The sequence below is a fragment of the Spinacia oleracea genome, chromosome 1 (genome assembly GCF_020520425.1).
Source record: "Spinacia oleracea cultivar Varoflay chromosome 1, BTI_SOV_V1, whole genome shotgun sequence".
NCBI lineage: Eukaryota > Viridiplantae > Streptophyta > Magnoliopsida > Caryophyllales > Amaranthaceae > Spinacia > Spinacia oleracea.
In genome coordinates this window covers 22,721,945-22,746,384 of record NC_079487.1, presented here as the reverse complement: position 1 = coordinate 22,746,384, position 24,440 = coordinate 22,721,945, and the positions used below count along the sequence as shown (strand labels likewise).

At 36.0% G+C, this 24,440-nt stretch overlaps 1 protein-coding gene across 1 annotated transcript; it reads right to left on the bottom strand.

The window, feature by feature from the left end:
* Positions 1–1,550: 1,550 nt before the first annotated feature.
* On the bottom strand, positions 1,551–22,755 carry LOC110790839 (pentatricopeptide repeat-containing protein At5g04810, chloroplastic). The gene is made up of 10 exons (XM_021995604.2): positions 21,777–22,755; positions 20,644–20,771; positions 20,194–20,334; positions 15,956–16,042; positions 15,683–15,836; positions 5,568–5,627; positions 4,275–4,703; positions 3,405–3,700; positions 3,089–3,218; positions 1,551–2,452 (listed from the first exon to the last, which is right to left on the bottom strand). Exons 1-10 carry the CDS (start codon positions 22,674–22,676, stop codon positions 1,946–1,948), a joined length of 2,832 nt encoding a protein of 943 aa, XP_021851296.2. The 5' UTR covers positions 22,677–22,755; the 3' UTR covers positions 1,551–1,945.
* Positions 22,756–24,440: the final 1,685 nt, after the last annotated feature.

The window sequence follows — 24,440 nt, the reverse complement described above, 5'->3', positions numbered from 1 at the left end:
GCATAATATTAAGCCTTGTGACTTATGACAAGGCATTAATTAATGGCAAATATTGCCACTTTGACAGTTTGAGATATTAAGCAGATTGTCTTAAAAAATTATCAAATGGGTCAGCAGGTTGAAATCAGGTTGACCCGTTTATTTTCAGGTTGGTTTGGGTTGAAAATTTCTACCCGTTTTAAATAGGTTGGGTTCAGGTTGAGAAAATTTCAACCCGTTTATAAACAGGTCAGTCTGATTTCGACCCAACCCGACCCATTGTCAGCCCTACAAAGTGGGTTTGGGAAAGAAAAGAGAAAATGATGTTTGAGGTTTTGAGAAACTGTAAAAAAAAAAAAATGAAAGAAAACTAGGTCATGAGGAGAGAGAGGTGAGAGCCAGCCCAATGTGGAATTGAAATGATGTGGTTTTGGTTGGAATTTCAAATTCATCAAAATGAGCTTTTTTTTATTAATGGCTTGGATCTGGCCGAAATCCAATTCCAAATTCCAACTACTTCCAAACAAGTGAATTGGGCCAAATCCATAATTTTAAATGAAATTTTAATTACCAAACAAGCCATAAAGGAATTTGGTCTATCCGTTATAGCAACTCCAATTGTGAGCTACAAGGTGGTGTACCTAAGTTTAACACATCAAATTTCTAGTTACAATTGATTTAAGTTATAAATTTTCACATTGGTGAGCTACAATACCTTGTAGCTCCTTACAATATTTAAATTAAATAATTTATTTATTTGAGTTACCTTTTTTTTGAGATACCTGCCCGAAATAGCTACAAGGATTTAACAGCGGCTTATGTCATTGTTGTATCAATAGTGGGTTACCTACTCACATGTTTTTAGTTTTTTTGTAAGCAGGTCTCTTTTTAACCATTGGAGTTGCTCTTAGAAACTTCACAACATCATCAACAATATTAAAAGACTCCTCCTCTCGTTCGACATGTGGAAAATCAAACATATTTTCAGAGAAGCTAATAGAGCAGCCGACTGGATTGCTAATGTTGGACATCTAACCAGTGACAAAATGTGTATAGATCCTTATAGCCCGCAATTGTTTTATGGAAACTTTTGTGTAAGACCGCTTTACCAAAAGACCACTTTGATTGCTTAACTTATATGACACCAAGTTGGTCTTTCGTGTAAGACCGTCTTATATAAAAGTTTGTAGTTGTTTATATTCTCTGTAATGATTATTTGGGAGTGACCTCGAGCGAAAGGGTTCTTAATGTATTATTCATCTTAACTTTCCGAAAAAAATATATATAAATAATAATATTACCCCTAAAAAATAGTAGTATTACATTTATGCAAATGTCTATGATACTGTTTATAGTTTCAATTCATTAAGCATGTTCTACTTCCGACTTGAATCTCACACTTCTAATGTGTTGCATTTGCGCCTAAATGCTGAAAATACATACATGAATTAAAAATATTACATAGTACTTCGTTTTAAACGTTCTTTTTTAGTTACAATGGAAAATTTTCTACATATATTAAGTTACTATGTTCAAAATTGTACATTAGCAAAAGTGAACTAATGCAAGTATTGAGAAACAGATGAAGCATCGCATACTTAACTTAACATAGTAGTATACAATTACATATTTACAAGCTTCAATTAGAAAAGGGTAGTTTTTCCCAATGAATCCTCTATAGAATAACACTACTTAACAGGAAAGCCTTGATTGGCTTCCAAGCAAACTCACTTACAACCAAAAAAATTGCTGATTGCTTGATTCTGCGCTCAACAGATACAGAGCATACAGTCCAAGACACCCACTCCCCCGCCCCACGAAAAAAAAAGTATCAATAATTACATATGAAGTGAAGAGCCATGAATGGGGGAATATGTCAGCTAGTCGATCAGTGAGTAAATGAAGCGGCAGAAATCCAAGCTTGAGTCATCTACATAATGCTTTAGGCAACTAACTATAACAATGTTCATTGATCAACTTCATCATCATCGTCACTATCCGTGAAACCCTCATAGCAAGTATCAACACCATCAACATCTGATTCTGATTCATTAACATCTGGTTGAGATGCAACAGGAATATTACTAAATGCGTTCCAATCAGGTGGGAATGTCTTCTGTAAAGCTTCTGTAAGTTCACCGCCTGTTCTCTCAATCTTACGCAAGCACCTAGACCAGTGAACTGCTGTACCCATATCAACAGTTATGCTAGATTCTATCATTTCTCTAGAAATATTCAGTATTCCAGAACATATATAGTCTTCTGCTACAGTTGCTCTTGACAATAATGACGTCATTAGGCAATGATACACAGCTTTATCCGGCTTCAAGCCAGCTGATTTCATCTGATCAAAACATTTCAGTGCCTTCTCTGGGAGAGATGCACGAGCCCAACCATGTATTAATGTTGTGTAAGTCTTAACATTAGGTTTCACTCCAACTGCTTTCATTTCTTGAATCGTTCTTGCCGCTCTCTGAGCCACAAAGAAAAGAGCAGCAGAATATCATAATCATAGACAGGTTTTGCTAAGAAATAAAACACAAGCAAGATATCTAATGAAGAGATTTTGACCCCAATGACTTCCTAGAAGATTAGCACGTCAGAAAGATCCAACCTTTTGATATTTGATCACACCATGACCACCGGGCATGAGAAAAAACCATGTTTAATTAATTTATATGCACTCTGGAAGTTGAGGGGCATGTAAGTTCTGGATCCCCACCTTTTGAAATTCGGATCATTCCATGACACAAACATTGGGAATCAGGAACAACCATATTACTGCAAGCTGAGAACATGTAAGCTCTGGTACCCTCGCCCTAATATACGGCTGTTCCTCATGCCTCTTGGAGTGAGATTAGTTAGAACAGAGTTCAAGACTTACATGCTCTCCACAGTCAAAAAGCACAAGAACTAGCATATGCTAAATTGAATAATATGACCAAAGAGGGGGGAGGAGGAGGGGGGGGGGGGGCACACACACACAAAAACAAAAATGCTAGTCTCCAAAGGACAACACAATTGAAAGCAGGAGAGACACAGATGCAGAATACAAAACTCTGATGCCATGAATGACAAATATGAGTCATCTAAAATCTGATAAACATACTGTCATATCTCCAGCCTTGCAGCACGCATTTATGAAGGATGTGTACGTATGAATATCAGGTTGCACACAATCTTCTCTCATTTGTTGCAACAGGTCAGCAGCCTCCCAAACATCTCCTCTTCGAGCCCATCTACATGGTTTAACAAGATAAAGATGAAACTATAGCAGTCTATAAACAAGAGGCTAGCAAAGTATCAAAGAGGAATTAGACTCCCCCGGCCCTAGGTAGCAAAAACCAAGGCACGAAGTACACATTAAAGTTGCCAAATTGACAATTAATGACACATTAATATAAGTTCGGGAAATCAAGCATTACCCGTCAACTAATATGTTAAATACAAATGTATTCCTTGGGATATTCCGAGAACTCATCTCCCTTGTGACTGCCAGAGCACTTTGCATCCGCCCAGCTTTGCAACATGCCTTGAGCAATGCTTCATATACATATACATCAAGCTGAAGTCCCTCCTCTTTCACTTTCGTAAAATATTCAAAAGCTTTTCCAGTGTCACCTTGAACTGCATAACCTTGCATAATTGTCGTGTAAGTGTGCTCATTCGGGTTCACCCCCGCTAATGCCATTTCATCTAATATTTCAACGGCTTTGTCCATCTAAAATGAAGCAAACAAGATTATATCAACTCAATGTATGTAGAGAGGTGTAACATGAGATAAACTTACATACTAAAAATTCCATTGACAGAAGAAACTTCAGAAGATGGAAAAAAGAAACCAAGACAGGATTCACAGTGGTCGAAAAAGCATTGCTAAGTGGTTATTCCTACTAGTTTTATCATTTTGTGACATCATGATTCATGCATACTAGCCTCAGCCTATAAATTCAAGAAGAGAATATCTAAACTTAGTTACGCCATCCAGGATCTACTTGTACATGTAGAAAATTGCTCATGTTAATATGTTTTTGATATACAAGTTGGGGGATTTCTGAGCAGTAAAAAAGCTTCTTCTTCTGCTTCTACTTCTTCTTGTTCTGTTTAGTTCAAAAGAATAGGGCCTTAGTCAGATTGGACTACGGGGCTGTCAAAGTGTCATCCAGAACAAACCTTCAACTGATGGATTATAAGGGTTTAGGAGGACCAACAACAAAAAGCAGTCACGGTACCTGGTGGAATGGGAAAAGCGACCAGTTGTGTTCATGAAATATATTTTCAGAAACTATCTTTACCTGACGCTTCTCAACAAGGCCCAGAATTAATGCATTGAATGTGTGGACAGTTGGGATACATCCATTCCTTCGCATCATATTAAAAACTTCAAGGGCTCTTCTCATTTCTCCAGCTCTCGCAAAGCCATGAATGATGGGCATGAATGTCCTCGTTGTGGGCTTATGCCGTTCTTTCTTCATTTGCTCAACCATGCGAATGGCACGTTCCATGTTACCCATTCCAGAAAAAGCTTGAATTATATTATTGTAGAGTACTACATCAGGTTTCAGACCATCTCTTGTAACATCCTCAAAAACAGCAAATGCATTGGCCCAATCTTTTAACCTCAGGAATCCGTTGATCAACATGGAATAGGTCTTCATATTATGTTTGATCCCAGCAGATTTCATCATTTCGCTAACTTCAAGGGCCTTGGAAACTTTTCCAGACTGAAGAAAAGAATGAATTTTTCAGTAATAGGTACCCTGAACAATGTTAACACTTAAGGAAGCATAACTTAGTGAGAGGAGACGATTGGGGAATAAATACCATTGATAGAATTTAAAAACTTTAAGGAACTTTTACTCCAAATTCCAACAAGCATCAATAAAAAAACTAACATACAGTGTTGACAACGATACTAGAAAATACTGTTCAATCTGTCTTCACATAGTAACGCCCTGTAAGGCAGAAATACAGCTGTTTCTTACTCTAGTCATACAAAGAAGATATGCACAAACATGTAAAAAGACAACAAATAACAGTCAAAATTCAAAGCAGTAACAGTCTTGAATGGATATACAAGGAACCCTTATATTCTTTTTTTGGATATTAAATACTTCGTCTAGGAAAGATCTGAACCTCATAAAAAGAGATGAAATTCAGTGGGGCACATTTAGTTGCAGGAGAAAAGGTAGTTGTGATGGTTTATACAAACTTGATGATAATGAAGAAAAATGAATAAGGCTTCCATGTTATAAGTGACACGATCAAGTACAAGAGTTCTAAACTAAGGAAATCCCCTCTTCTTTGATATTCTAGAGATAGGTCTTGTAAGATTCAAGTTGTAGAAGAAGAATTCTATTCAGACCAATTACCTGTCTCCAATACCGTCCCTGTACCACTAACCAAGCATCATGAACATCATTCTGTTCCCAAGGTCTGAGAGATTAATATTTTTTCATGAACTTCGGACACTCACTATGGATTTTAATTAGATGGTTGACAAACAAATTCTCCAAGAAAACAGTAGAGAGAGAGAGAGAGAGAGAGAGGAATCAATCAGTTGAGGAAGTTAGAAGGATTAGAAGTACCTTTGTGTACATGTTTAATAGACACCCATAGGTGAAGACCGAGGGTACAAAGCCACATTCCTGGAAACTCAAAATATGAGGCAAATCAGAAGATGGTAGTCATGCAGTGAAATTAGATATGAGAAAAAAGAAGACACAAAATTCACACAATTTTATAATTTGCAAGAGTAAACAGAAAACTGCAAATATATGTCCAAAATCACTATATTTGTCAAAGGTTACACTTGAACATTTAAAGTAGAAATACACAGATTTGCATGTCCAGCAGATTAAAATAATGCTCCAAGTTCCATAGGATAGCAATCCAACTCCAAATCAGAAGAAGAGCTAATCTTATTAGACTTATCATTGAATAAATATCACAAGAATTCCAGACTATGCTATATTTCAAGAAGATTATCTCCATCAAGCATGAAGAAGACATAGAGACATCATGCACGGTGGAAAGTCAGAAGGAACCAGAAGCCTAGTAACATAATGAAAATATGAAACTTCCCCTCTCTCTCTCTCTATCCTCTCTGTTGGATTTAGTGCTTCAAATTCAAATGTGTTAGTGGTACTTAATTTTAGGAACATGAATTTATGGAGTGTAAGTTTAGTGGAGCCCAAGATAGAGAGACAGGGGCAATTACCTTAGATGGGAAAATTGTCCAAGGCTCTGAAATGTTCCGTTATTTAGGATCTATTATCCAAAAGGATGGAGAATAGGATGGCGATGCGGCCCATAGAATCAAAGCAGGTTGGTTGAAGTGGAAAGGTGCCACGGGGTTCCTATGTGATTCAGGCGCCCCAAAGATTGAAGGTAAAATTTTACCGCACGACAATTCGACTGGCTTTGTTATACGGCACGGAATGCTGGGCAGTGAAACATTGTCACGTGCGCAAGATGAATGTGGCGGAGATGGATCATGGCCTGTGTAACTACAGTGTCCTATTCAATCCTCATTAATGGGAAACCTAATAAATCTTTTCAGGCTAAGAAAGGATTGAGGCAAGGGGACCCTCTTTCTCCCTTTTTGTTTGCTATTGGGATGGAATATCTGACTAGATGTATGAATCAATTACAGGCTTCCCCAAATTTTAATTTCCATCCTAGGTGTGAGAGGCTTAACATCACAAACTTGATGTTTGCTGATGACCTGCTGTTATTTGCAAGAGCTGATATGATTTCAGTTAAAATGCTCCTTGCTGCTTTTCATAAGTTCTCTTCTGCTTCTGGCTTGGAAGCTAATATGAACAAGAGCAATATCTATTTTGGTGGCATTTCAGAATCAGAGAAACAGCTGATTCTTGGTGCTACTGCTATTCCTGAGGGAATTCTTCCCTTTAGATATCTGGGAGTTCCATTGTCTTCCAAGAAGTTGAACTACCATCAATGTAAGCCACTGGTGGAAAAGATTCTTGCAAGGGCTACTCTTTGGTCCTCTAAATTTCTTTCCTATGCTCGCAGATTGTTATTGATAAAAACTATCTTGTTTGGGATGCAAACATTTTGGTGGCAGATCTTTATTCTAACTAAAAAGATTATAAAAGAAGTTGAAGGTTTTTGTAGGGTCTTTCACTGGACTGGAAGTACTGCTAGCTCAAAAAAGGCCTTGGTTGCTTGGGAAAAGATGTATCTGCCTAAAACAGCTGGTGGTTGGAACATGAAAAACATTACTGTGTGGAACAAAGTTGCTATTGGTAAGCTTCTTTGGGCTTTGGCTTTTAAGGACAAACTGTGGGTTCAGTGGGTAGACAAATACTATATGAAAGGTCAGGATCCACTGACTTGTAATGTGCCTAATACTTGTTCTTGGGCTTTGAAGAAGATTTTGGGTTGTAGAACCTTTATTCAGCAGATTGGTGGTGGAGCAATTCTACTCATAATGGAAAATACTCTATCAGTAAAGTAAGTTTACAGAGGGTTACAAGGTGATTATGCTAAAGTTCCTTGGAGGAGAGTGATTTGCAACAATCATGCAAGTCCTAAAAGTATCTTCATCACCTGGTTAGCTGTGCTTAACAGGTTATACACTGCTGACAGAATTCAGGCTTGGGGTATCACTTGTAGTGATGTGTGTGTTCTTTGTAATTCCGGGAAGGAGACTGTTGAACATTTGTTCTTTGGTTGCGTGTTCTCTGCTGCTGTTTTGTTTGGCAGAGAGTTTTGAGAAGCATTGGGATTTCTAGAAGAGGGAATGGTTTTGCTACTGAACTAAATGCAGCTGTTAAGAGGAGCAGGAAGACTAGTAGCTTGTCTGTGTTATATGTCATGTGCTTCCCTGAGTCTGTTTACCATATTTGGCTTGCTCGAAATGTTGTTGTTTTTAGACAGACTAGGATGTCTATTGATAGTATTGTAAAAGACATTCTCTTTAGAGTATGTTGTAGATGCTCTGATGATCTCAGAAGAAGAGTAGAGTATGGTTAGTAGCTGCTGTTGTGGCTAGTTTGAGCTGTTGCTCAGTTGTAGCTCTTTCTGGTGGTGGTGTTTTGTAGTTTGTACTCACTGCTCGATCCCTTGAGGTTTCTCAAGGCTTTGGTTATTAATACTTCCTCCGTTCCGAAAATATCGCACCATGGTTGACTTTTACTCATTTAACCATTATTTTGACTCTTAATATATCAAATCGTATGCAAGTAAAAATTATAAAAAAAATAATATTTAGAAATATATATCGATACGAATATAACAAGACCCCACATGACTAAAATTTCCTTACGTACGAATCACAAAAAATGGTCAAAGTCGTAGTGTGAATAGTGTAAAAAACAAATGGTGCGATATTGGAACGGAGGAATTATATCCTATTATTAATTGCCAAAAAAAAATGTGCATCAACAAATAGTGAAGAGAATGTGCACGATATGAGCTTTCTTGGGATTGAGGGAAATATGGCGTTGGATAGAACAGAGTGGAGGGAGAGAATATACATTGATGACTTCATGTGACTTACACAACTTCAATGTTTCTGATTCTCTTTATTTTTATTTTTATTTTTATGTTAACTTTTATTTTATTTTTAAAATTCTTTCAAATTTTTAATTTTTTTTTTCTCTTTTTTTTATTTTCACATGCTATTTTGAAATGTACTTATTTTACTTATTCATTTATTTTAAATTTTACTTATTTTTATTATCTCTTACAATATTTCTTTTATAATATATATATACATTTTTTCTCTTATCCTACTTTCATTAATTTCACTTTCTCTTCCTTGTTTTTTTCTTTTTACTTCCCGCTCCTTTCTGATTTGATTGGTGACAATGACGATCTCCTACGACGATTCATGTTAGCCGACCCCAAATCATTTTGGGACTAAGGCTTTATTGTTGTTATTGTTGTTGTTGTTGTTGTTGGTAGTAATAGGTTAGTGGATTAGTCCACATTTAGTAATGTAGTATGTTTTATGAGCCTATAAAAGGTCTAACTTAATTAATTGGATTGAATGAGTAGTCGTATAATTTTCTACATTCCCCTCTCTCATCTCTATTATAATCTCAACATGGTATCTAGATTCTAGAGCTTCGGGTTAGATCCCTTAAAATAGAAAGGAGAGAGAGAGAATGAGAAGTACGCCATTGCAGGCCATCTTCCGTTTTTTTAGTGAAAAAATGTATGGGCAAATCACCATGGCAAGAGTGGTTGGATAAAAACATGTTGATGATGATGATTATGTGCATCATGGGTGAAGACTGAAGAGAAGTTCTCTAAAAGTTTGTACACAGAGAGGTGCTCCGAAAATATGGCGTTGGTGATAATGTGCATCAACAAATAGTGAAAGTGATGAGACGTGCATCACAAATGGAAGTGTCAGCAGAATGTGAAATTTGACGACAAGTACATCAAATGATTGATATATACGTAGTAGAAGGTTATTATGGTTATGGCAAAAACAATTTTCACGGACTTGACAAGTTGGAGAAAATAGAATCATTTTTGCTGCAAATGCAGAAGGAGGCAAGTTCTTAAGTCTTAATGGAGTTTGAGAACTGATGATTTGGTCAAGGTCAAAGGTGAAGGTTGTGAAAATTTGAAGCGGGGGGAGTGTTGGATTTAGTGCTTCAAATTTACGTGTTAGTGGTCCTTAATTTTAGGAACATGAATATTATTAGTGGGTAATAATAGGTTAGTGGATTATTCCACATTCTAGTAATGTAGTATGTTTTATGAGCCTATAAAAGGTCTAACTTAATTAATTGGATTGAATGAAATAGTAGTATAATTTTCTACATTCTTTCCCCTCTCTCATCTCTATTATAATCTCTAACACTGTCTTCGTAGAATTCTCCCAATATAATAATCCCTTACTCTATTCGTAGTGTTATACAAACATTGGAAGACAAGCATGACTAGGTATCAAAACAGCCTCGGCGGGCCATGACTATGATGACTTTATGCATAACGTACAAGCGACATATTCTAAGGAAGCATGTGATTGAAACCTTAAATTGGAATCTTTTCTTATTACACACTACAACATGAATGTGTAATATTGAAACAATAAGATTAGCATCATATTCATCTATGGATGTCAACTAACTTAGTTGGTAAAGTCTTGAGGGAGTGGTACCCAAAACCTGGGATTGAATCTCGTCTACACCATTTGTTGCCTTGCCCTTTATTGTTCTCTCTCTCTACACCCAAAAAAAGCATCATATTCATCTATATCTTTGTAGATTCATAGTTTCAGAACCTAACTATGACTTACATCTTAGCATGAAAATATGGGAAATGTTAGGTGAGCATTAGATAAAGACCCTGATCAATCAATCAAGACGTACTGGAGTCTGGACTGTGAATTCCAGCTTTTTCAGAAGATGGGAACTGAAAATTCATATACGTATAAAAGGCAAGCGCCTGAAAGTTGTCTCTAGTCCTAATACTAGTTTAACCAACCCTGTTTGCAAATTTGAGGCTGTGAACCTCATAATTTGCGAAAATTTGAACAAAGTTTTTTTTGTTGGGGAGGGAAGGTGAATGGGGGAGAGGGGCGAACAATGAGGAATAGCATATGCCTCCTTTGAGTAATGAGGGAGGCAGCCGAGTCCAAAGCTTGAGGTTATAATGATAGCCCATTACTTAAGTAATTGAAATTTGTAATTCTGAATAAACAATAAAGTTTAAAGAGAAAGCCCTATTCCAAAAGAGGAACAATGCCATGATAAAAATCATACAATTGAACATTGTTTAGTTGGTTATTCTCTCAAACCAGTACCACGAAGAAAAGCCTTAGACTTGAGATAGCTTGTTGGATTTCAATTTCAAAAAGCTCTTCAAGACTGAGATGCAGAATACCAAAAGATCTCATAACCAAGTTAAGTTAGGATCTTCTACCCAAGCAAGCAAGATTATTTTCTGGCAGTAAACATAGTAAAAGGGGGAGAGAAAAAAAGCAAAATCACCTAAAGCAGGTCGATCATTGTTGAATCCAACTAGATTTGCAGAAGAAGGTTCAAACTAATCCCCGAACCATGTACAAAATAGAATGGATGAAAGAAAAGTCGTGAAAGTCTCTTCACAGTTCACATAACCAAATAATCAAAGCAATGTAACTGAACGCAGCTGACTGCCTGACCCTATATTGAAATCCTCCATCATAGTACTCTCAACACTTCTCCAGAAAAAGACACTCAAATATATCTCTGACCAAGGTAACAACAAAGGATAGAAACTAATATCCTAATTCAAACCTATGCTCAAACGGAAACAGTTATAAGAAACTGCAAGGTCTGCGACATGAATACAACCGTGCTCCACCTCCACCATTAAGCAAAAGTTTCCTCCAGTTCAGCTTTATTTCTTTGAGTTCAACATACCTAATACTTCGTATAAGATTTCGTAAAACCAAGGTTGAAGACCATGACTTCTAGGCGTTCTAGCCTCTCAGCCCTTTCTCCAGTATCACCCATATCTTAGTTACATCCCAAATTGTCTACATTCCACTACCCTTAAAATACTGTATAAATACATTTCAGATATACGTGAGAATTTCCTCTGTATACATACTTCGTATATTGCAACGTAGATTAGGGTAAATAAGAAGCAACATCAGGGTTTTTCTAAAAAGAGAAGGGAAGGGACGTAGCAATATACTTCTCAATGCCAGCACGAACTCAACTCGTTATTTCAAAATGAACATGCATCTTATGCAAAAAAGCATATGGAAGGTTTTTCTTTTCTCCAGCGGTCTTTGACAAAGATCCTTTTCCTCAGACCTATTTTATCAAGAGCAACTTGATTTCTTCATATCATTCTTAACTCACTCCCCCTCCCCCCAAAAGACATCTTTGTCCTTCTTCAACTTCGTCTAAAACACTCATAATCCCAACTATCCATTTTCCTTACCGGTGCATCTTTCAGTCTACATCTCCCATGCCCATAAATAGTTTGGTTCTCCCTTATCTTATCCTCAATATTCAGCAAATTAAACCGTCTTTTATATCTTCTATCAGACTTCTATCCCTAAGGTGTTCCCAGACATCATCTTAACATATGCATCTCTGCTAGACCCATCTTTCTAATATGATTCCGAAAATTTCCAGCATTATGAACCATATAACGGCGTTGGTCTAACAACTATCCTATAGAATTTTCCCTAAAACCGGAGGACGACAAAAAATAAAGATGAAATTGAGGAATTATGTACATAATTTACTCTGCAGAAAAGGGAACTATCTCATGTTGCAGTAATGGATCTTATCTTCTAATTAGAGCATCTCCAACGGTAAGCTAATTTCTAAATTAGCTTGTCATGCCACATAATATTTCAATCTACTTAACTTTCTAGCTAGTTAGTACTCTAGTGGTTAGCTACTAACTTGATATTTTATGTAGTCTAGGATGCTCGGACTCGGGTATGGGTGTCCGACTCGGGTACGGGTCCAAGAGTCTAACACGAAATATTCTAAAATGAAGGACTCGGGGACACGTTTTAGAAGTGTCCAAAATTCGGATTGGGACACGGCAGATATAATTTATTTATTATATAAATATTCATAAATATTTTATTCCTGTCATTATTTTTTATTATCCCAGAATAATTATACTTTGCATTTAAATGGCAGAGGAATCGAAAAAAGAGTTAAAAATTTTACAGTAACTTTATGGGAAAGATAAGTCCTTTACTATTTTAACTTAAAATAAAATAGATGGTTTATGGGAAAAAAAAAAGTCCTTTATTATTGTAATGTACAGCTGTAAACCTTTAAATATATTTGACTTTTCTCCCTGCCTACCCAAGCCCCACCTCTTCCCACGTGAATCTCGTATTTTAAAAAAAATGAAAGGCTAAGTGAAAACGCCTCTTTCAGTCTGGATATGGTGGTTCCGCTGACTAATGTGAAAGATTCCGGCGACCAAAAACCTTAGATTTCTCAAGCGAGTGATAATTTGGGATCGGATTTTCAGGCGAGCAAAAGCCCCCAGTTTTCGTTCTCTATATTTCTGATTTGAAGCCCCAATTTTCAGATCCGGGTTTCCAAAACCCTAACTGACGAGTCGGATTTTCACTTGGCGGGTCCGATCCGGATTCCGTGTCCGCACCGGCGTCGTATAGTGTCAACACCGGTACGGCGGGGTGGTGGAACGAGTCCGAGCATCCTAGTATGTAGTCATATTTGTCAATCAATATTTAAATTAAATTAAATTTAATATTATTTCATTTGATATATTAGTTTTTTCAAGAATGGTCAAGCTAGTAGCTTGTAATTTCTAAAAATTGCAAGCAAGTCTCTAGCTACAAGCCTACAACCATTGGAGATGCTCTTAATATCATAATTTATAGCATCTTGTATTATTCAAAAAAAATCAATGACTCACGAAGTCTACAATTTGAAGGATTTGAGAGGTATACATACCTATTTCAAACTTCAAAGAAGACCATAATAAACCCATCACTAACAACATTTATTTACCATATTAACGGTTCATTTCATCATTTCTTTAGAAAGCTTCCCCACTCATTCCCTCGACCATAAAGAAAATAAGAGACAATTAGACACTGATTTAAGTGTCATGTCCGATTCCCTCAAAATAAAAAGTGTCATGTCCGACCGATTCAAAAATTTGCAAACATGGTGACATGGTCGAAAAAGTGTCTTGACTAATTCTTTAGGCACGTCTATCATATAAATTGTAGGAAAAATTCTCACCCCGTATTATTTTAATATAATATAAGTAAAATATAAAAATAGGACATTAAGTTAATCTAACTTTTCAGTTTATTTTTTTATTTCTCCTCTACCTACGTTGTTTCACTCTCCCTGCCTTCACCCTTCTATCCTCCATGGCTCCATTAAACAAGCTTCGTTATTCATAGCTTTTTGATCCGGGCAACATTCGGTAAGACTAATTTATTCACCGGTTATGCTTCATCTTGGATTCTAAAAGTTTGACTTTTTTTCTTCTCTTTTTCTCTTCTTCTCTGATCCCGGCAAATGATTTCTGATCCATTCCCTGACACGGGTGTCGGCACTTCCTCGGACACCTATAGAGTGCCATGTCGTGTCGACACCCGACAACCAGGTCAACTTGGATGTCGAAGTTCTAAAAACATAGATTTAGCATATATAGCTACCTCTCGGAAAAGAAAGTAAAAGAAGGTACTTGTAATACTATATCAAAAGTTAACATTCTGACAAATAGACATTTCTCTAACTCTAATCCACTTGATGAGACTTTTTCCATTCATAATCTCAAAGACTAACTTAGAACTTTCACTTTTCTTAGTTACCCATGAGGGAAACCAACAATGTTTTCCCGTATCCAGCAGAATGCCGCATTATTATTGGACTTTGCAAATGGGTCCAAAGCCGATTCAACAATAGGAAATATTGTCAAATTATCTAGCTTTTATCATTTATTTGCTTTGCTTTCCACAACAAAGACACTTGAAAGCCATGGAAAATTGGAAACCTTCAATCCTTAAAAAGTTAAAATTGGATAAACCTAAATGTAGTATTAAATTTGGTTCTTTTAAGTCTACCAAGCAAGTAAGAAAATTACTCGGCTTAATTATTGAAAAACATGTCTCCAAGATGAATGTGGCGGAGATGCGCATGTTACGTTGGATGTGTGGGCATACAAGAAATGATCGTTTGAGGAATGAGATTATTAGGAAGAAAGTAGGGGTTGCACCGATTGAGTTTAAGGTGATGGAGAATCGTTTAAGATGGTTTGGACATGTAAGCAGAAGATCAAGTGAAGCCCCGGTTAGGAGGATAGAAGGGTGGCAAAATGATAGAATTGCAAGGGGTAGGAGAAGACCTAAGAAAACTTGGAGGAATGTGATTAAGCACGATATGAGCTTTCTTGGGATTGAGGAAAATATGGCGTTGGATAGGACAGCGTGGAGGGAGAGAATATATATTGATGACTTCATTTGACTTATACAACTCTCATGTTTCTGTTTCTTTCTTTTTTAATTTATTTTTATTCTTATTTTATTTTTTATTTTATTTTAAAATTCTTTTGAATTTTTTATTTTTACATGCTATTTTGAAATGTACTTATTTTACTTATTCATTTATTTTAAACTTTACTTGTTTTTTATTATCTCTTACAATATTTCTTCTATATTATATATATTTATTTTTCTCTTATCTTACTTTCATTACTTCCATCTTCCCTTCCTTGCTTTTTCGTTTGACTTCCTGCTCCTTTCTGGTTTTATTGGTGGCAATGACGATCTCCTACGACGATTCATGTTAGCCGACCCCAAATCATTTTGGGACTAAGGCTTTGTTGTTGTTGTTGTTGTATGTCTCCAACCTCTAAGTGAGCTTAAGGCTCACTTCCAAAATTATGCTTCAAATACAATCAACCACAAACCAAAGCCTAAAGTCTAAACTCCATGAGATTTCCTTCTCTTCATCCAACATCAAAGGAAAAAACAGCATAATGCAAACCCATAATTACAAGACATAATTAGTACAACAACAACAACCAAGCCTTATTTCCAAATGATTTGGGGTAGGCTAACATGAACCATCATAAGAACGTGAAGTAAGAGAAGTAAAAGGTTAGCATAATTAGTATTTAACAAATACTCAGAATATGAATGAATCTTAACCATACATCAGCATATTATCATACAGGACAATAGTTTAGCATTTTATCAAAATGGCAATACCTTCAGTCTCTCAAAGACAATCAGACATTTTGCTTCATCACCAATCATGGTGTAACCATCCATCATTGTGTGGTATATATCAATTGGAGCATCAATACCTTGTTCTTCCATCTCCCTGACAAGTGCTTCTGCACGGTCCATATTACAAGTTTGACTGCAAACATAAAGCAAATGAGCATTGTGTGATGGGAAGTAATGCTTTAGGGGGACAACTAATATTTTAATAAAAACAAAATGAAATCAGGAATGTCATAGGAATATAGGAACACTAACCAATAGGCATATATTATATTTCCATAGACTATTGCATTAAGTGTTGTGTGCTTCTCTTTTGCCTCTTTGAACCATTGATCTGCAGCCCTTCCAAGAAGACATCAGCAAGTATTAGATGTTTGACACTAGTTCAGGGATAGAGCCAAAACAAAGAGTGAAAATCAACTCATATCAAGAGTCAGACACTATAAGTGGGACCAATAGAAAAACCCTGAGAAAAGGCTATCTATAGACCAGCAGAGATGCAATTTTTTGTTTATCAAACCTCAACACTGTATGGTAGAACTACATACCTATACTACATTTACGATTCAAACTGCAAACTAGGCAGACTAGGAAATTACATTTGTTCCTTTTCCTACTTTGATGGTATCCAAAATACTTATCGAAATAAAGATAAAGAGATGAAGTTTGACTTCTTGAAAGGAAACAGGAAACAACTAGAGAACACAAACTACTTAGTGGCTCATTCAACCTAAACGATCCATATCCTAAAAAGACTCTCTCATCTCCTCCCCCTCTAGGCCTCTAGTTATCTGCCTTCCTTTGTATAATTGTATCTGTAAAGTCTAAACCTTGATTCTACCCCTGTTATTCTTCTGTGTTACCCCTGTCTGGCTCCATTTCAACTCTAAATTACCTGCCATGTTAGCCCACCCTCCCTGAACCATAACCGTAAACTTGTATCTCCCCTTAATTAAATCTTAACATCTCCCGCCTCTTCAATCACAACCCTACCTCCCAAAATCAATACAATGATACAAGTACAGTCACAGACTTCTCACCTCTCTTACTATAACTCTAGCGTGTGTATATGCATTCACACACCTTCATGGCTTCATGTGTGCATTGTGGTATAATCAACGTTGTTAGAATCGCGATCCGGATCGTAGGATCGTAGGATCGTACAATCCAAAATTTTCAAACCGATCCGGTTCGTAGCTGGGATCGTATCTGCGGTGGGATCGTACATAGGATTGTTCAGGATCGGATAGAATCGGTGGGATCGTTCAGGATCGCGATTCTACCACCGATTCTACCGATCCTGTATTTGGCCTTTAAAATGAAGCCCAAAATTGAACAAACCTCTTTGAAGCCCAATACAAAAAGAAAAATCCCCGTGCTTTCTCTTTGTTGCCCTAGAATCATCTTCTCTGCTTCTCCCTTCTCCTCTTCTCGATTAAACGCTCCATTGGAAGCTCAATTAAAGATTAATCTTGTGTTCAAATTGAATCAAAGCATCCTCTGGATTCCCCTCTTTGTTTGAATGAATCAAGCAGCTCCTTTTTTTCATGAACGAATTTAATTAACAACTAAGGTAATTTTCGATTCTTAATTCCTTATAATCTGTTAATTTAACTTATTTAAGTACTTATACTTTCATTTGATTATTGATTTGATTTATGTATTTGATTTGCATACTTTACGTTTATTAACATGAATATAGATCTGATTGTTGAGTTATTTAAGTACTTCGTACTTTTAATTTATTATTAACACTTTGCCTGTTTCCATGAATTAACATGGTAGTTTGTTCGCTGAACCTGTATTTAGTGCCCAACCTGTATCCTGTTGTTCGCCCAACCTGTATTCTTGAGATAGTTCGTAGTAGATTGGTAGTACTAAGTGAGTAAGTGGCTTGAATATGGTTTATATTTAGTGCTGACTTGCTGTCTGTATTTACCCAACCTGCTCAGTATTTGTTGGAACCTTTTTTTTATTACAGTATAATTACAGGTGATAGAATATGGCAAGTTCTACCAAAAAACAGGAATATTATTTTGGTGATTATGGTGATGATTGTGAAGATGTCGGGGGAACAGGAACATCGGGGGCACTTAGCGATTTTGCTGATGACGGAGACTTCGGTTATGATGAAAATTAGAAACATTATTTAGATGAGTACTGGAGTTATAATGCTTAGAAGTTAGAAACATATTTTCCTTGTATTATTGAAACTGTAAGCTTTAAAATAACACTCGTATAATCGTGTTAACTATGTATGACACTAATATCAGTCTTATGTAAGTAAAAGTGTGTTTTATTGGTATTATTTTTACTAGAAAGACATGTATTAGTCACGTTTCATCATTTCGACCGCTCAATTTCTCAAATTTGTAGGATCTTACGGTCCGATCCTACCAATCAGATCCTACCCCCCTCATCGATCCCAGGTGGGATCCCGATCCTAACAACCTTTGGTATGATACCGCCTCCAGCTACAATAGTTTGAAGGGAAGAAAAATGGGAAGTGTCTTATGTGTAGTGCATACAATAAAGGGTACAGAAAAACCATCGACCCTTATAACTGTAGCCACAAATTTTTGGAATATGAGTTGCTTCCATTATGTTCCCGCTACATACATTAAAAAGGATAAAATATCTTCTAGACTTAAAGCAGATTTACCCTACTAAAGCTCTATACATTCTCTTTCTAAGAAACCATAAAATTGTCAAAAGAACCGATCTTTGTACATAAGCTATTCAAGACAAGAAAATCTTTACCAGCAAACCCTTCTTACTAGCACAGTCCTTAAGGTTTCAATACAACTCGTCTTTGGCTTAACAGATGAATGCCAATCATTGAGAACCTAGAGACACAACCAGATAGGAGAATGGAGATCTACTGACTCTACAACAGCATTCTGGAATCTACTGGGCCAGCTGCAATTGGGTTCTTGGAAAAGTCCAGTGTACTCTTATTGCAAGTTTTGCAACCTTAGAAGGAATTCATCACGGCTAGATATTTCATTTCACTAAAATTCTTATTCAGGACATTATTCCATGTTCGTCAACCACCTTTTTTTAACCTTGATAACCAAGAACATTATCATAGATTTACTTGCATCAGATTTCATCTATATCTTCCTTCTATGAAAGAGAAGCAAATCATTAGAATGGATAAATAGAAACCACAGGTTTCTCTGAAAAGCTAAAATAAATAGATTCTTTAACTTCCTTATACAAAGTACGGAGTGTTAACTCCTAGGAGAAGAAATAAATATTCACCTGCAGAAACATTAAAAAGCAATAACCACTTTTATGATTTTAAGTTTTAATTGAAAAAAAAGGGGAGCTTTTCTTTTTTATTCTACTCTTTTTTCAAAGATCAACTTCTTGATTAAGACTAAGACCTTTGAGCATCTTTCATAAAAAAAGGATGACAAATATAAATTTCATCAACATTCTTTTGACTATGCCATTTTCTACTTCATATACACTATTTTCAAGAACAATTGCAAAGAGATAAATGAAAATGGGGAGGGAAGGTTAAACACAAACTGACACACACAACAAAAAATAAGGTGCGGGAAAAAGCTTTAATATTCTCATTATTACCACAGGAAACAGCAAAAGTAACAACTCTTTGACCATTGTACTACAAAACACCTACTAACTTAAATTACTTATGATTTGTATTTCACAATTCACATTATAAAGTTTGTGTAGCAAATTGCTGAAATATAAAGATCATCTAGACAAAAACCTTTTATTCCTTTAACCAAATTTTTTTCTATAAAATCAGTTTGTCCCATGCTTATTGGTATTCTTGCAACAGATTCCAGCAGCAAGCACATACAACGTAAGAAATTTCCCCCCCGGAGGAAAATCCGTTACGCATCGGAAATTTATTTCATTCATCTGCAAATTACTGTACTTCTTTCGTTCCAATACTATTTAGGAAGTTTCACATATATTGCAATATTATCATTTTAGGAAATAAAATAGTTGTTTTCACCCTTACATCTTAATATTTGATGATTTACTTAATGCTTGCAGTCACATGGGCAAGTTTCTATTTTTTTCTTTCTCTCTCTTCCTTTTACCAACTACCTAAATTCATGTGCAAAACATACATGGTGTAATAATATTCGAACGGAGGAAGTACAACAGATAGTAGTAAAAACAACCCAATATGAATTTCATAAAGTCAATGTCTACCAGTGGTTAATTGACAATAACACTGGGGCTCGAGATTTAGATCCCAATAAGAGAGAACGCCATACTAGTGCCGTGAAAAGTTTGAGACAGGTTATTTTAAAAAAAGGAAAAGGGGAAAATAAAAATGATTCATAGTGACGGAACCCTCATTCCTTTTTAGAAGTACAGAACTAAAGATGCATGATAGTCCATACCACAAACCCAGCTTCGAGAAATAGAAAACACAGAAATTTTAAGTAAGCACAGCAGACTGCTCATGGCCTATAAAGTATAATTCTAACAGAGAAGATACTAACTTGACATTGCCAACTCTGGCAAAGCCTCCAACAAGAATGCTGTAAGTTACCAAAGTCATTTCAATCCCTTCTTGCTTCATCTTCCTCACACATGACAGTGCTTCTTCCATGTCTCTGCCAACTGCATAAGCATGAATAAGGCTGCAAGGGGAGAAATTCTGCATCAAATATCAAATAGTAGACCCAGAAAATGAAGAAAACTAGTCTAAAAGAGTAAATGTCGATCAGAAGGGATCAATTTTTTTTATTGAATCCAAATATCACCAAAGTAAAAAGTTGTTTACTGTAGAAGTTGATTGGACAATTTGACCAGATCTACAGCAGATTAAACACCCAAATCTTGTGTCCCCGTTCATTTTTTATTTGGTTCTAAGAGACAAGAAAGAAAATCCAAAAATTTCCAAACATAGATGGAGTTCAACTAATAAATGTTACCCAATATTATATTACCTTGTAAATACATGTGAACTTGGCTCAATCCCTCTTGCTCGCATGCTTTCAAAAGTTTCACGTGCGCGATGCATGTCCCCACGTCTAGCATAAAATTTTACCATCTGCCCAAACTCTTTCCTAGATGGCTAAATTTAAGGGGAGGAAAAAAAAAGAGTGAAAAACCATAAACCCAAGTAATAATCAACAGATAGCAGTAGAAGCAAGGCCTAGCTTAGGAAAGTTTAGATAATAGCATCCTATATGATGCGAATGTCTATGGCAAGTTGGCAACTCCACTTGAGAACATTTGTTTCTCTTTTATGGTTTTCAGTACCAATCATTCCCAATTCCCATCTAAGGATGTGGCTACGAACAGCAATAAATATTAATGAAGGAATCAAATGTTTGTGTGTGGAGATGCATTACCTTGTGCATTCACAAGGGACATTGCACATAACGTTATTCATCAAATCCCATCCCATCCCATCCCATCTATTATTACCTAACATCCCACAGGCTTCTACAAGTATAAGTATATGAACGATTTCTAGTTTACGATTTTATTAAAGTGCATTTTTAGAAAAAATGGGAACCAACCAAACTTCAGCACCAACTCCAAAAAACCAGCCTTGTTTAGAGAAACTACACTTCTACAATATAAGCAAAAGGGAGGACCAGAGAACTTACCTCTAACCTATCTACAATCTAAAGCTAACACAAGCCTTGCTCATGGATGATGGGTCCATGGACATGGGGCACAGACAGCATACAACCCTTGACCTCCCTCAATGAGACAGAAGTTATGCAACTACAATAAACATTAAGAGGCTACAATACGCATGGAAATCTACAGTTAAGCTCCTATAAATCCAGCCCCAAATAGATATAGGTAACATGTCACAATTAGAAACTACATGTTAGCTTCACAGCTAGGGAAAATTGAGCAATGGATAATATGAATTCTGGCAAACCAAGTACCGAAAAATTCAGAAACAGTTGCATCAATCCAAATTCTCTAACCAAACAAATGCTTCTTCAACTAACACTGATACATTTGCTTCATAGTTTGAATAAAACATAAACCACGACCCTTTCCAACCAATTACACACTACAAACATGAACTGGCGATAAGCACAAGAATTACTTATACCTTCTTAATCCTCTCGAATGCACTAACAACCGCTTGCCAATTCTCCGGCTGCGACTCCACAACTTTCCGAAACGCATTCCTGGAACCATCCCTCTCCTCGTGCCATTTCGACCGGTACTCCCTAGCTTCCCCACTCTCAACCCACCTCTCTCTCTCCTGAGAAATCGTCTTCAACCTCCTGCCATCATCCAATTTCACAGTCAAAACCCTTCCATGGAATTCCATCCCATCAAACTCCACAGCTTTGAACGCTGATTTTTCCGCCATTGGTCCACCAAATATCACAAACCCAAACCCCATATTCCTCTCCAAATCTTCATGCCCTCTAATCAAAATCACACTCTTAATCGGCCCGAACTGTCGAAAAAACTCGCTGACCTCGGGTTTCTTAATCCACAATGGTAAATTCCCCACAAAAATCTTACCCTCTTGCCGAAATTCCACCTTCCCAGTAACCTTCTTTTCTCCTCCTTCTTCCTCTTTATTATCATCATCATCAGTTACATTCCCCAAAACGACGTCGTTCGGGGGAGGAGAAGGTGGCAGAGGCGGTGGTGGTGGCGGCGGAGGAGAGATTTTGCTGGTAAGGCGGAGCTTGTTAGTGAGATTATGATGAGATGAGGAGGGGTCATTTGGAGGAAAACGGAGGGATTTGAGAGGGTTTAAAGGGGCTTTAGGAGGAGGTGGGGAAGGGGGTATAGAGGTGGTGGTTTTGAAGGTTTTAGGGCGGCGGAGATTGCCGGGAATTTGAGAAGAGGAATTGGAAGGTGGGTCGGAGGAGTTGTGGGAAGAGAGAGAAAAGCGGGTGTGAGATTCTCCAGCGAGGAGAGATAAAGTGAAGGTGGCTGAAGAGGAGTAGTGGTAGTGTTTGGTGGTGAAGGCGAGAGAAGGAAAATCCATTTTCGCGGGGATATCTGGAGTTGAAGGAAATATACATGTCAGGGTTAGGATCAGAGGATGCCCAAACCGAACAACGGGCGGATGAGCACGGTGCACTGGATTAAAACACAAAAATAAAATCAAAAGGTCTTGCGCGCACAAGGTGTACAATAAATTTATTGTACACCAAGATAACTTTAACCCTTTTCTTTGTAACTTTAACCTAGTTTTGATTAACTTTTATATTAGTAAAAAAAAATTGATAGATAAATATTTTAAATGGTTAAATGATTAATTTTATACATTATTAGTGATTTTGAAGAAATAAGTTTTACTAAAATGAAAAAATTTATCACTTAAAAATAGATAACTTTTACATATATAAGCTTAACTTTTAAGCATTTTGGGTTAACTTTTACTTTGGTGTACAATATTTATCGTACACCCATTGTAAATAAGAATTTGTGAAATCAAATAACAAAATGTAAAAAAATTGCGCGCACAATGTGTACAATAAATTTAGGAAGCTACTAAATACAGGTAGTATTTTACCTAGATGCAGAATAATTAAATATCACTTAAATTATATTTTCCCTAAATTGCCCTTATTCTTATAAAACCTTCTTCCACTCAAAAACTGGAGTACTAATCTTATATGCACGCGATGCGTGCGACGATATATAAAAAATTAAAATTATGTTATGTAAAAAAAATTATTCGCAAACTTTATGTACAAAAGAAGTAGACATCAAAATAATTAAAGGATGCATTTTTGTTACAGTGTATATTTGTTTGGTTGAATTTGTTTAAAATACTTAAATAAATATGATTTGTTTTGAAAATATAAAATGTGGCATAATAAAATATTTGAAAGAAAAAATAAATTATGTATTTTTTTTTTTGGTTCTAGAATAAATTATGTATTTAATAAGGAGTATATTTGATTGTGATTAATTAAGTGTCTGATTGTGAGTTTTTTTTAAAAAAAAATATTTTTTGACTTTTTGTATGTTGTAAAAAAATGTGGTTGACTAACTATTTTTCTTTATGCCTTTTAATTTTATTTTTCAATTAATGTCAATATCTGTAGGAGACACCAAAATGACATTTACAAAAATGATCTCAAAAGATCTCTTGTAAATTTAAAGTGACGGTTATACACAAACTAAAATTATATTATTATAATTAATCACCACAAAATAATAGGTAAGAAAAATTGTTTACAAAGTGCGATCACCAAAAGATTTTTTTTCCTATGAAGTATATAAATGAACTCTTCTTGAAACCTTTGGATGAAGTTTTCAAAACGAAGCGAGTAAATAGTGCATTATATGCCCTCACCCTACCAAAAAATTAAAAACACAGAAAAAAAAGGTATGTTATACAAATATAACATAAAAACAATTCACTAATATGAAACACTTACGCCAACATCAAATAAATCAATTAGCAGATTTCCTTGGTTATTCCACGATTAGTGTAATTCAAAACATTCATAGCTACGCATTCATCGAACTCGTACATCATTTCATCGTATACCGCTAGAAAATAAATGCATAAATGGTGCATAATGATACTCCGTCATCCTGTAACAATATTTTAGAGTAAAAATAAAATTTAATAAAATTTAATAATATACGAAGTATAATATAGTGAATAAATTGAATTATGTAGTGATAGGCGTGTTTTCCGTCGTTGATAGAAAACCACCTATGCAAACAATATTTATAAAACCACTTCAACTACCGGCAAGCGGTAAGCAAAGGGATCGTCCCAAAGAAACGG